This window comes from Microcaecilia unicolor, chromosome 8, assembly GCF_901765095.1.
Source record: "Microcaecilia unicolor chromosome 8, aMicUni1.1, whole genome shotgun sequence".
Classification (NCBI taxonomy): domain Eukaryota; kingdom Metazoa; phylum Chordata; class Amphibia; order Gymnophiona; family Siphonopidae; genus Microcaecilia; species Microcaecilia unicolor.
The window spans coordinates 217737818-217750137 of NC_044038.1; the positions used below are offsets into that span (position 1 = coordinate 217737818).

At 45.3% G+C, this 12320-nt stretch overlaps 1 protein-coding gene across 1 annotated transcript in view; it reads left to right on the forward strand.

Moving 5' to 3' along the window:
- Positions 1–12320, forward strand: part of PTGIS (prostaglandin I2 synthase) — a 72078-nt gene that overhangs the window by 30170 nt on the left and 29588 nt on the right. Inside the window, exons 4-6 of the mRNA XM_030211468.1 lie at positions 1118–1261; positions 9731–9885; positions 10365–10546. Coding sequence (XP_030067328.1) covers positions 1118–1261; positions 9731–9885; positions 10365–10546 — 481 coding nt within the window. The remainder of the gene's footprint in view (positions 1–1117; positions 1262–9730; positions 9886–10364; positions 10547–12320) is intronic.

Consider the following 12320-nt stretch of genomic DNA (forward strand, 5'->3'; position numbering starts at 1 on the left):
CAAGGTTTCTGTTTCTGTCTGACGTCCTGCACGTACGTCCTGCAAGGTACCCGATGGCGGCAGGAGGGGGGGGGGGGTCGAAGGGGTTGGCGGCGGGGGGGGGGCAGGGCCAAATCTACGGGGGCCCATGCCCCCTTGGCCCCACGTAGCTATGCCCCTGGTCTGGTCTATTTTGTTGTCGTAGGCTATGTGTGGGCAGTTTAGGTGCTCTCTAAAACATGGTGTCTGAACCTTTTCAGCTTTTATTTTACTGAGACTTGTAGACATGTGTGACATGGGCTGTTGCCAGTCTTGGGGGATGATGCATTTCTTTCCTTCCTCCTGTGTGTCTATTATTTGTATGTTTCCAGAGCTGGCCTGGTGGCTCAGTGGTATGGAAGATACGGGATCAAATCCAAGACTGGCTTTTGTTCTCTGGAGCAGTCAGGCGGTAGTGCAATAAGGGAGTTTTAGCCTTCGCTCAATGATGACCCTTGTTGACTGGAAGTAGGGCGTACACACACATGCTGAGTTACCGAGGAAATCCACAGTCATGAGTCCCTACCAAAGGCTATTACTGCAATGACTGGGCTAGGGAGGATATAAAAATCAGGGGGGGGGGAGGGGAAACGACACATAAGTGGAGATGAAGGCTCTTGAAAAAGGAAGCAGCTGAGCCAAAATGGAAATTAAATAAGGTCCTTTACCAACCAGATATAATACCAAAACAATAGCTAAAGTTCCTTGCCATCTTCTAGTCAGTCTAATGGCCTATTCACAAAAATGTGACAAAGAATTGAGGGCAATTTTCGAACAGTTTTGCCCAGGTAACTAAACAAAAGGCTGGTTTTATTTATTTTATGATTTTAATCGCAAATATCTCTGGAATATGATATGGTATCGGCACTGGTTGTTGTGTCTCTCTACGCAAATACACAGATGGCTTCAGTCATTTTTGGTAACTTTAGAACGCTGATTATATTGTTACTATATACAAAGAAAAGTAAGCGGTTATGGAGTAAAGGAAAATGTAAAAACACATTTTATTAATCATGAATGTCTCCACCCTCTCTGGGATCAGGTTTGCTGTACGACTGGAAATGTACCAGGGATAACATTTTTTTTTTCCTCTTCTCAGGCATCTGCAAAACAAGAGCCTTCACATGCTTACAAAGGCAATGTTCTCCAATCTGAATACCGTTTTACTTCATGACAGAGAAAAATTGAGCACAGAATGGAAAGAAGAAGGATTGTTTGCCTTTGCGTACAGTGTGATGCTGAGGTAGGGAATGGGGGTGGGGGTGGGGAGGCCTTAATTGTGATTCTGAAGATTAAATCATGCTTACGAATCGGGAAAGGTCATACTCGCTGTGTGTCAGAGAAAAGGAGTGTTGTGAGGAACCCGTGGTTTTATTTTTTTTCCCCTCCTTTCTTTGTCCTCTTTTTCTTTTAAGTGTTGAGTCAGTAAAGCACATTAAAATATGAGCCCCACCAATCCACCACACCCCACCCTGATTCCAATCCCCAACAGCCAAAACTATGCCAAACCTAATGGATCATATTTGTAGGAAGAGTTCCTCCCCCCCCCCAAAAAAAATTCTACCATAACTTTCAAACATAATTAGGGTTTCTAGGGGCCCTTTTACTAAGCCGCGTAGGCTCCTACGTGCGCCCAACGCGTGCCACATTGAAGTTACCAGCCGGTTACCACATGGCCCTTGCAGTAATTTCAATTTTGTCTTGCAATCCAGAGGTGGCCGGTTCAAATCCCACTGCTGCTCCTTGTGACCTTGGGCAAGTCACTTAACCCTCCATTGCCTCAGGTACAAACTTAGATTGTCAGCCCTCCTGGGACGGAGAAATATCCAGAGTACCTGAATGTAGCTCACTTTGAGCTACTACTGAAAAAGGTGTGAGCAAAATCTAAATAAATACATTTTGACGCGTCTGAAAAATATTTTTTATTTTCTGGCGTGCGGCAGCTACGTGCATCAAGTGGCATTTGACGCGCGTAGACCATTACCGCCCAGTTACCATATGAGACCTTACCGCTAGGTCGATGGCTTGAGGTAAGGTCTCAGACCCAAAATGGATGCGCAGCAATTTTCATTTTGCCACACGTCCATTTTCGGCAAAAAATAAAGGCACTTTTTGTAGGTGCGCTAAACAAATATTTCTGCGTGCGCCCAAAATACGCGTCTGCACTCCCACAGACCATTTTCATTGCAGCTTAGTAAAAGGACCCCCTAAAGCATTAATCTGCTGGCTGGCCCTCAGGGTGAATTCTGATAATCTTTTTTTTTTTTACTGAATACACCTCTTCTCATTGTTGGTAGTCCTGTATCTTTTCACTCCACTATAAAGATCCTGAGTGTCCTGTTTCCAATTCAATTTAAGTATTGTGTACTGCTAATATTCCTTGTTTAGGGTTCAGTGTGGTTTACAACATTAGTGGAACAACAGTTACAGATTTATAAATAGGCTAATAGGTGAATTTCTAATGTCTTTTAACCGAGTCTGAATTTCCTCCCAGGCTTGCAATAATTTGTGCAACTCCGTGCCCTCTGCGGGAGTAAATGTCTTCAAAGCTTCTGTGTCTAATTGCAATGGAACTAATCTCTTTCTTACTTCCACTTGCACACTATCCAAATATTCCCTGACAATTCTGTCTTCGGAGCCTCCACTAAATCCTCTCGCAGCCCCCTCATTCCAAGTTCCTCTGACCTCTGGAACCCCTGGGAACCTTCTCCTCCTATGGGCTTCACCCGTCCTCCCTTGGGAAGCCCCACCCATCCTTTCATTTCCTGGTGGCTTATTGGCTTTCCACCTTCCTGTCTGCATGCCATACACCCTATCTCTGGCTTTTCCCCCTTGGGATAAGAATGTTTCTGCTGTCCCGGTGTTAAGTCTCGTAACCACTCCTGGAGTTCTACTTCCTTTAGGGCATTCCTTGAACCCCCGGCCACTCCTGTACCTGGGACAACTGGTGCATCCCCTAGGGTCTCCCTTTCTGCAAGCTCGATCAAACTCTGAGCTTCCAAATTAAAAATGATTTATTCAGTTTGCCACCTATTTACAAAATCAGCCCTCTGGATTCTCGTACACTTTCTTGTCATTTCAAGTCTGTACTGTTGTAACTGGCTCTTATATGGAGCAAGGGTAACTGATTTTAGAAGACTTCAATGAGTCCAAAACATAGCAGTAACAATTATGACAGGCTTGCGCAAATGCGATCATGAAACTCCACTGTTGAATGAGGCGCACTGGCTTCCAATACCCCACAGACTGATCTACAAAATCCTGACAATTGTACACAAAGTCCAGTACTCTGGATATTCACTCCGCCTTTCCCAACTTCTGATTCCTCGTTGCCCCATTAGAACTCTCAGATTTTCACAATCTAATTCCTTAATAATCCCTTCTTTTTGACAAGTTTGCTATAGCTTTGTCCATTCAAAACCTTTTAGCATTATAGGCCCCGTGTTATGGAACGCTGTCCTCACCAACCCACAATTAACAACTATCTAATAAATAGAAATAAATCAAAACAGAGGAAAGACAAAAAGATGATACCTTTTTTATTGGACTAACTTAATACATCTTTTGATTAGCTTTTGAAGGTAACCCTTCTTCGAATGCTAATCAAAAGATGTATTAAGTTAGTCCAATAAAAAAGATATCATCTCCTTTTCTTTTCTATTAGGGCTGTTCATGCAGTGTCACTAATTGCGATTAATCGCATAAAATTGTTTTTACTTGCACTGTTAGTTTTAACTTGATTAATCGCATTGTGCTCCTCTCGCCTATAAGGAGGAAGAAAAATGGCAGAAAGTTGAATGTGAAACATGTTATAAGGGAAGAAGTGAAGAAGGGAGGAGGAGAGAAAAGAAATAGTGAGGATAGAGGAGGCCCTGAAAATAGAGTTCAGAGCACAGACAGAGGAACAGAACCAGAGACAGAGAATAAGATAATTAGAAAAATAAAATCACCGGACAACAAAGGTAAGAAAAATGATTTTATTTTCAGTTTAGTAACTGAAGTACAATATGTCAGTTTTGAGAATTGACATCTGCAGTCTTTATTTTGCACTATACAGGTGAAAATGCGAGGGGGGCACTTTGCGCAATTAACCTGCATGATTAAAAGTTTTGATTGCGATTAATCGTACAGTTAACCCTTTTAATTGAGCAGCCCTAATTTCTCTTTATTACCTTTAGAAGTGGACTAAGACGGCTACCACACCACTTTTCTCAAGAGTAATCTGAAAACTTTCTTATTTGCTGATGCTTTCACTGGAGACGATTGTCGAGTGATACCAGATCTTTGATACCCCCATATCCTATTTTCTTTATCCCCTTTCCTATTTAAAATTGAGTTTTTCTCTTTTTTTCTATACTGCTATATACTTCACTATTTCTCTCTTCTAATTCGACTCATTGTAAACCGCTTAGAAAGACTCACTCATGGGCTTGAAAACTTGAACCAACATATGAATTATCTAAAGAGAATGTGAGACGAAAGCCTTTATGTGACCTTGGAGTTTTCCACAGTCCACACATTAATCTCTTTGCGTAATAAAAACCATCACAGCCTGTACAGAATCCAGTTTTTCTCTTGTGCCAGCTACCAAATCTCAGTCTCTTGGACTCTAAAATATTTCCTTTAGAATACGTTGCACATCTGTGTTGACTTACAATTTAAGCCCTAGTGTCTCGATACCGTATAGTTGCACTTGTTGATGACTGAATGCGTTTTAATTATGTGATACTAGTAAAAAAGGCCCGTTTCTGACACAAATGAAACGGGCGCTAGCAAGGTTTTCCTCGGAGTGTGTATGTTTGGGAGAGTGTATGTGAGAGTGACTGTTTGAGAGTCAGAGTGAAAGTGTGAGTGTGTGAGAGAGAGAGTGAGTCAGGGTGTGAGTGTGTTTGTGAGAGAGTGTGTGTGTGAGAATGAGAGTGTGTGCAAGTGTGTATGTGAGACACAGTGTGTGTGAGAGAGAGTGTGTGTGTGTGGGCGAGAGAGTGTGTGTGAGACACAGATTCTCTGTGAGAGTGAGTGTATGAGACCAAGCGAGTGTGTGAGTGACTGTGTGGCACATAGAGAGTGAATGTGATACAGTGTGAGACAGAGTGTGTGAGAGTGAGAGTCAGAAAGACATTGCCCTGCCCTCCCAATCCATGCCCATCTGTCCCCTGCCCCCTCCATTAATCCTTTTCCAGCAGTTCCCCTCTCTCCCTGAGCCCTGCCCTCCCAATCCATGCCCATCCATGCTCCTCTGTCACCTGTCCCCTCCATTCATCCCTATCCAGCAATTCCCCTCTCTCCCTGAGGCCTGCCCTGCAATCCATATCCATCCATGCCCATCTGTCCCCTCCATTCATCCCTATCCAGCAATTCCCCTCTCTCCATGAGCCCTGCCCTCCCAATCCATGCCCATCCATGCTCCTCTGTCTCCTGCCCCCTCCATTCATCCCTTTCCAGCAATTTCCCTCTCTCCCTGAGCCCTGCCCTCCCAATCCATGCCCATCCATGTTCCTCTGTCACCTGCCCCCTCCATTCATCCCTATCCAGCAATTCCCCTCTCTCCCTGAGCCCTGCCCTCCCAATCCATGCCCATCCATGTTCCTCTGTCCCCTCCATTCATCCTTATCCAGCAATTCCCCTCTCCCTGAGTCCTGCCCTTCCAATCCATGCCCATCCATGCTCCTCTGTCACCTGGCCCCTCCATTCATCCCTATCCAGCAATTCCCCTCTCTCCCTGAGGCCTGCCCTGCAATCCATATCCATCCATGCCCATCTGTCCCCTCCATTCATCCCTATCCAGCAATTCCCCTCTCTCCGAGTCCTGCCCTCCCAATCCATGCCCATCCATGCTCCTCTGTCCCCTGCCGCCTCCATTCATCCCTTTCCAGCAATTCCCCTCTCTCCCTGAGCCCTGCCCTCCCAATCCATGCCCATCCATGCTCCTCTGTCCCTTGCCGCCTCCATTCATCCTTTTTCAGCAAGTCCCCTCTCTCCCTTCCATGACCCCCCCTCGCATCCATGCTCCTCTCTCTCCCATGTCCCAGCCTGGGCCGCCCTCTTTCCCCCCCCCCCCTTCGCATCCATGCCCCCCCCCTTCGCATCCATGCTGTCGTTTCTCCCCTGCCCTCCCGCTCCCATTGTTCTTCTTTACTGGCCACCCTCTTCTCTCCCCCCAACATCCCTTTTTGTTTTTTTTCTTCTTTTTAAATTTACCTCCGTGGCGGTTCCTTGACGTCAGAAGAAGGCGGAACACAGCGAAGGGAAGGCTAGACGTCGGGAGCGCCGCCACCTTCCCTGACGCTTCGCTGCCGGATTTGTTTGGTTTTTTTTTTCCGCCCTCGACGTCATGATGTTTGACGCGAGGGCGGGGCAGAGATGGCTGGCTGGCTTGAAGGCTTCACACCACGAATCCACGAACCCTTCAGCCTGGGAGTGACGTCAGATGGCTTCATGGCTTCAGAACGTTGTCCTCAGAACGTTGAGGGTGCGTTTTATTATATTAGATAATCCCAGCTGCCTTTTCCCAGTGTTTCCAAGAGCCCCTTTCCTCCACAGTGGGGAGCTGTTGCATATTTTTCAGAACCAGAAACATTTGAAAGCAATCCTGTGACTAACGCAAAAAGAATACAGTAAGCGAACCACAAGGATGGAAAAACAATTGTCTACATTCTAAGGGTTATTCCTGGGCTTCTAAAAAAATATACACAACAGAATGGAGAATAAAAGTGATAATTTTACTGTACATACACATATTTGTACATATAAAATAAACACAGTAGGAAAATGTAAGCAAGGGTATATAAGCTGCTAACATGGCTTGTAATGCTACCAGCGCAGCTGCAGAGCTGGCTCATATACTGTAAAGAGCTGGGGGTTTTAATGTTGCTAAGCACAATGTGCTGCTTTTGTTTACTGACATGTAAACATCTCTTCCTTTTGCAGTTGTATTGTAAGTATGCTCGTTTTGTAAAAATTTGTACTTTCTATGTAGTTATTTATATTGTGGTCCCTCTGCTTCTTGCCTATTCCTTGGAACCCTGGGTGTTCAGCATGTCTACAGTGACTATGCATGAGAGACATTTGCATTCTCTGCCACCTTCGCTTGCAGATCTCACATGCAGATTCGTTGTGGATATCCTGAAAACCTGGCAAGGTTGTATGTGTCGTAAGGACTGAGTTGAGAACTACTGTATTCGGGCTTTAAGTTCAAAGCTTGCCCTTACTGCAGCTGGGTTACCTCAGGTTTCTGCCCCTCATCTCACAACTTTTCTCTTCTCTTTAACCCAAGCATTGCAGGGACAGTCCTCTGTGTATGCTGTTCTCTTAGGTATATTCCATGCATTACTAAACAGCTAAACCAGCCCAACATCCAAAATGAAGACTCGCTTTCTTGAATTCCAAGTATTTATTGCAAATAAGTAAAACAAGTAAGCTCATTTCTTGCAAGTAGTTGAAACAAGAGTTCTGCCCAGGCAGGATGAGTCTCTGTGGGGCCCTTTTACTAAGCCACATAAGCTAGTGTTACCATTTTTTGTCCTCATAAAAAGAGGACACTTGCCCCACCCCTTTCACGTACTCGCCCCGCCCCTGACACATATTCCCCTCCCCCGTCATCTCCACTTCCCCCCCGTCACCTCTCCTCCCTTTACTCTACTATCCCTGGTGGTCTAGAGGTACCTCTTCGGGGCAGGAAAGAGCCCCCTCTTTCCTGCCCGGAGCGCTGCTGCCAGCTGCCCTGCATCCTGTGAGTCCGGCTCTCGGTGTTTCAAAATGGCCACCAAGAGTTGAAGTCTCGCGAGGCTGCTTCAACTCTTGGCGGCCATTTTGAAACGCTGAGAGCCGGACTCACAGTATGCAGGGCAGCTAGCAGCAGCGCTCCGGGCAGGAAAGAGGGGGCTCTTTCCTGCCCCAAAGACGAAGAGGTACCTCTAGACCACCAGGGATAGTAGGGGAGAGGAGTCCCGTGCCCGCCAGCCAGCCTGTTTGTCCAGAAATCCGGACAAATGGGCAGGCTGGCCAAATCCGTCAGGACGCCCGGACATGTCCTCAAAAAGAGGACATGTCCGGGTAAATCCGGACATATGGTAACCCTAACAAAAGAGTCTACGCGCACCCAATGCATGCCAAAATGGAGTTACCGCCAGACTACCGCGTGGCTCTCATGGTAATTTCAGTTTTGGTCGCAGAAACAAAATGGTCGCGCGGCAATTTTGATTTTGCTGCACGCCCATTTTCGGCAAAAATTTTAAAAAGGCCTTTTTTACGGGCACACTGAAAAATGGATCGGCGCGCACCCAAAACCCATGCCTACCCTATTGCAAGCCATTTTTCAGTGCACCTTAGTCAAAGGACACCTGTAATTGGATTCTGGTTAGTTCACTGACAACTGCCAGACTGAAGGGGTGGATGTTGAATGACCAAAGAGAGGAATTCTGTTATACTGCAGAGATGGATGTTGAATTGATTAGAAAAGTGGACATAAGCTTCAGTGAGAGAAGGATGACTGTCTGACTGGATGGATGCTGAGCTTTAGTGAGAGAAGGATGTTGAACTTCAAGGTAAAAGGAGGATGCATTTCTAGAGAGTGGAGAGGGAGATAGGTTGCAGACTGCTTGTTCTCTTAACCTACGATGGAGACTTTTTTCACTCTAGGGAGGGGTGCAAAGAATACCCCTATGGCTAAGGGGCTTTGGATTAACCAGTAGGGTCAGAGAATGTACCTTGGCCTGAAGACTAAACATGGCAAATCTCCCAGTGACTGGAGGAAATGGGTCACATGCAACATTTGACCTATGACATCAGAGATTAAAAGCTCTAGCAGGAAGTAAAGCTCTAACAGGAAGTCACTGCTAGCTATGACTTACTGTAAATACAATACAAAAAATGTAAACATGCACACAGCTGTGGAGGCAGAACACTGTATAAGGTCATCACACCCATGGGCACTAATGGAGACTATAGTTATTTTTTTTATAGTTTATTAAAAACTTGATATACCGCTAATACAGCAGAGTTGGCCAAAGCAATGTACAAAATAAAATAATAAAAGCCTAAAAGAAATGGAAAGGAATGCCGATATGAACAGGACAGCAGAGATGCATTCAATGGAAGGAGACAAGGGTAGGGATAAGAAGTGTCAGTTTCTGCACTTCTGCAAAGACAGGTCTTAATTCATCTACTACTAGAAAAAGACATCTTTCTCAATTAACACAGAGTCCAAAGACCAGTTGGAAGAAGTTAAGTCTTTAAAAGTTGCTTAAATTTTGAAAAAGAAGGTTCAACTCTAAGGTCATTCCATGATTTTTGGGGCCACAAAGAAGGCAGAGGAATGGAGTGGAGGAGTGGCCTAGTGGTTAGGGTGGTGGACTTTGGTCCTGGGAAACTGAGGAACTGAGTTCGATTCCTGGCACAGGCAGCTCCTTGTGACTCTGGGCAAGTCACTTAACCCTCCATTGCCTGCCACATAGAGCCTGCCATGAGTGGGAAAGCATGGGGTACAAATGTAACAAAAATAAATAGACCCTTAGTCGACCATTCTGGATGAGGGTAGGGATAAATGATTTGCATCTAATAACCTTAAACTACAGCTAGAGGTATAAGGAATAAGAAAGGTATTGCATCACAGTAATATCAGATGAAGGAAAGATTGGGATGCATATTTATGTCTGTGTTATACAGTATGGTACATATCATGTAAGGTATGATCTTTTGCATTCCTAAACAGAGCTGGATATTTGACTTTGTATGGTAATGAATCGGCACATGATAACAATCCTCTTCTTCAAACCAAGGATCTAGAACATTCTGCTGAGGTCTATAATGAATTTTACCAACTGGAACAGCTGTTGATGAAGCTTGCACGCTCCATGTTGTCAACTGGTTAGTTTCAAACATGAAAAAGATATTTATTTCAATGTAATTGGTGGTAGATATTGTAGAGACACTGAGGACACATGAGATTGGAAACATAAAATGCTCAAGACTCTGATGTAAGCAACATTTTTCTTGTAGGCACTGCAAAATCTTGGTAAATCATGCCTGAGGAGAGAGTTTTTTTTAATAACTACTTTCTAGCTACTTTTCTAAAAGATGTAAATTACAATAGAATAAGTTCCTCAGAATATGAGTAAGAAGTGAAGATAGGTTTTTGTACTGTGCATGGTATATAGATGCAGCAGAATATTTTGCCAAAGCAGAAAAAAAACAGGATTTTCTTTTTCTTTTTCTTTTTTTAATTTTGAGCCGATGTTTACTTTTTTTGTCCCACTTTTGGAGCGGGCCCATTTTGGCGGCTAGCCGTGATGCCTAAAAATAAATGTTGGCGCCATATAACAATATTGTTTATTTTTAATATGCAGAGGAAAAGAAGGAGGCAACCCGCATCAAAAAGCATCTCTGGGAACTTCTGTCTGTGGGGAGACTGAACGCCAAAGTAAACAGAAGCTCTTGGCTGGAAGGTTATCAGCGCCACCTGGAGGAACTGGGGGTTGATAACGTCATGCAGTCCAAAGCCTTGTTATTACAGCTGTGGGCCACACAGGTTAGAATGGAAAATAAACAGACTGAGGTTGTGCTCCTTGAATTCTCTCTTAGAGAGCTGCTATAATCTATGCAAGCAGATTACAGGGGCTGCTGAAGAGTCAGAGTGTCAGCAGTGACTGCAGAGATGACAATAGCTATGAGGAAGGAAGAAGCAGCAGCAGCACAGACTGGAAGCAGAAGCAGTGGTGGGGTGGGGCGAGCAGTGGCAGCAATATGATTGTGATCAGAAGCAGCTGGAAGCAAAAGCGAGGGGACCAGCATTAGCCTGCAAGGCCTGGGAATTATAGGGCCAGCATTAATAGGTTTATAGAGGCTCTTTCCACTTATGTTCAGCAGCACTTAGGGGTGTTTTACAAAGACGCAGTAGGCTCTATGTGCGTGCAGTGTGCGCCAAAACGAGACTACTGCCAGGCTAGCGTTCCCCCCCCCCCTCCCCGGTGGTAATTTTGGATTTGGCGCACTGCCACACCACCAGGACAAATTATTATTTTTATTTCCTACCGCGTGCAACATTTCCAGCGTTAATCATCAGTTGGCATTCGCCGACCGGTCGCTGCACTTATAGCTTGTGAGCCCTTACCACGAGATCAGCGGATGGCGTTAAGGGTCCTTTTCACAGCCCACTGTAAAAAAAAAAAAAAGCCCTTTTCCCCCAGACACAGTAAAAACTGGCCCGGCGCACGCCAAAAACAGGCATTCACACTACCGTAGGCCACTTTTTGCCGCCCCTTAACCAGTTAGTGCCACTGAATATCGGTGCCATTTGCTACAGCTGTAGCCGGTGACCTTTGGGTAGTCTGGAGGGAGAGTTGAAACTCATGTGGTTAAGTGTTGATGTTCAGCATTTAGGAGTCCTTTTACCAAGCTGCGGTAAAAGGGGGCCTGCGCTAGCATCAGTGCGTGTTTTTGACGTATAATGAATATAGGTCGCTGCAAGTGATATACCGAGCCATTTGATTTATGGATTAGTCTCCTCTAGTATTGTGTTCTTGCAGCGCTTTCAGTTTACAAGTTCATCTGACTGCCTTTTGAGGTTGTAAACCCGATAAAAATTAAGCGTATGAAATTATCTTGAAATATAAGAGAATTTTCTGTGATCCACCCAGTAATGCCTGTTTTGCCTGACAGTATCTGCATATGTCTTTATGCGTTTGCACACACACAAACAGTACCTGCTTAACAGTGGCCATTCCATGCTGCTTTGCACCTGTAAAGAGCAGGGACGTAGCCAGACCTCAATGTTTGGGGGATCCAGAGCCCAAAGTTTGTGGGGGGGGGGGGGGGCACAGTTTGGCCTGCCTCCCTGCCTTAACCTCTGCCCCACCACAACCCCACATACCTTGGCTGCAGGGGGTCCCTAACCCCTACCAGCTGGAGTCTTTCTCCAGCGCGGTTTTCTGCGTATTGCCTGCCCTGCTTTCTGCCCTGCGTATTGCCCATCACCTGCATTCTCGGTTTTAGTGAAACCAGGTGCCCCGGATCCAATTGGGGGGCCCAGGCCCCCAAGGGCCCCCATAGCTACACCATTGGTAAAGAGAACAGGAGTAATGAGATGCTGCTACTGAGGCTCAGTTGTTACAGGGACATATGAGAAAGGCGACCTTTCAACCCAGCGTCGTCCCCTGAGCATTGCTTGCACTGCCTAAATAGTATAAGTTCACACACAGTCTTCATTTGCATATTTATTTCTATCACCTTAGACATATGTACTTCAATATTGTATTAAAATAACCAAGTCCTGCATACAGCCCAACTTGTAGAGGTTTTGATGA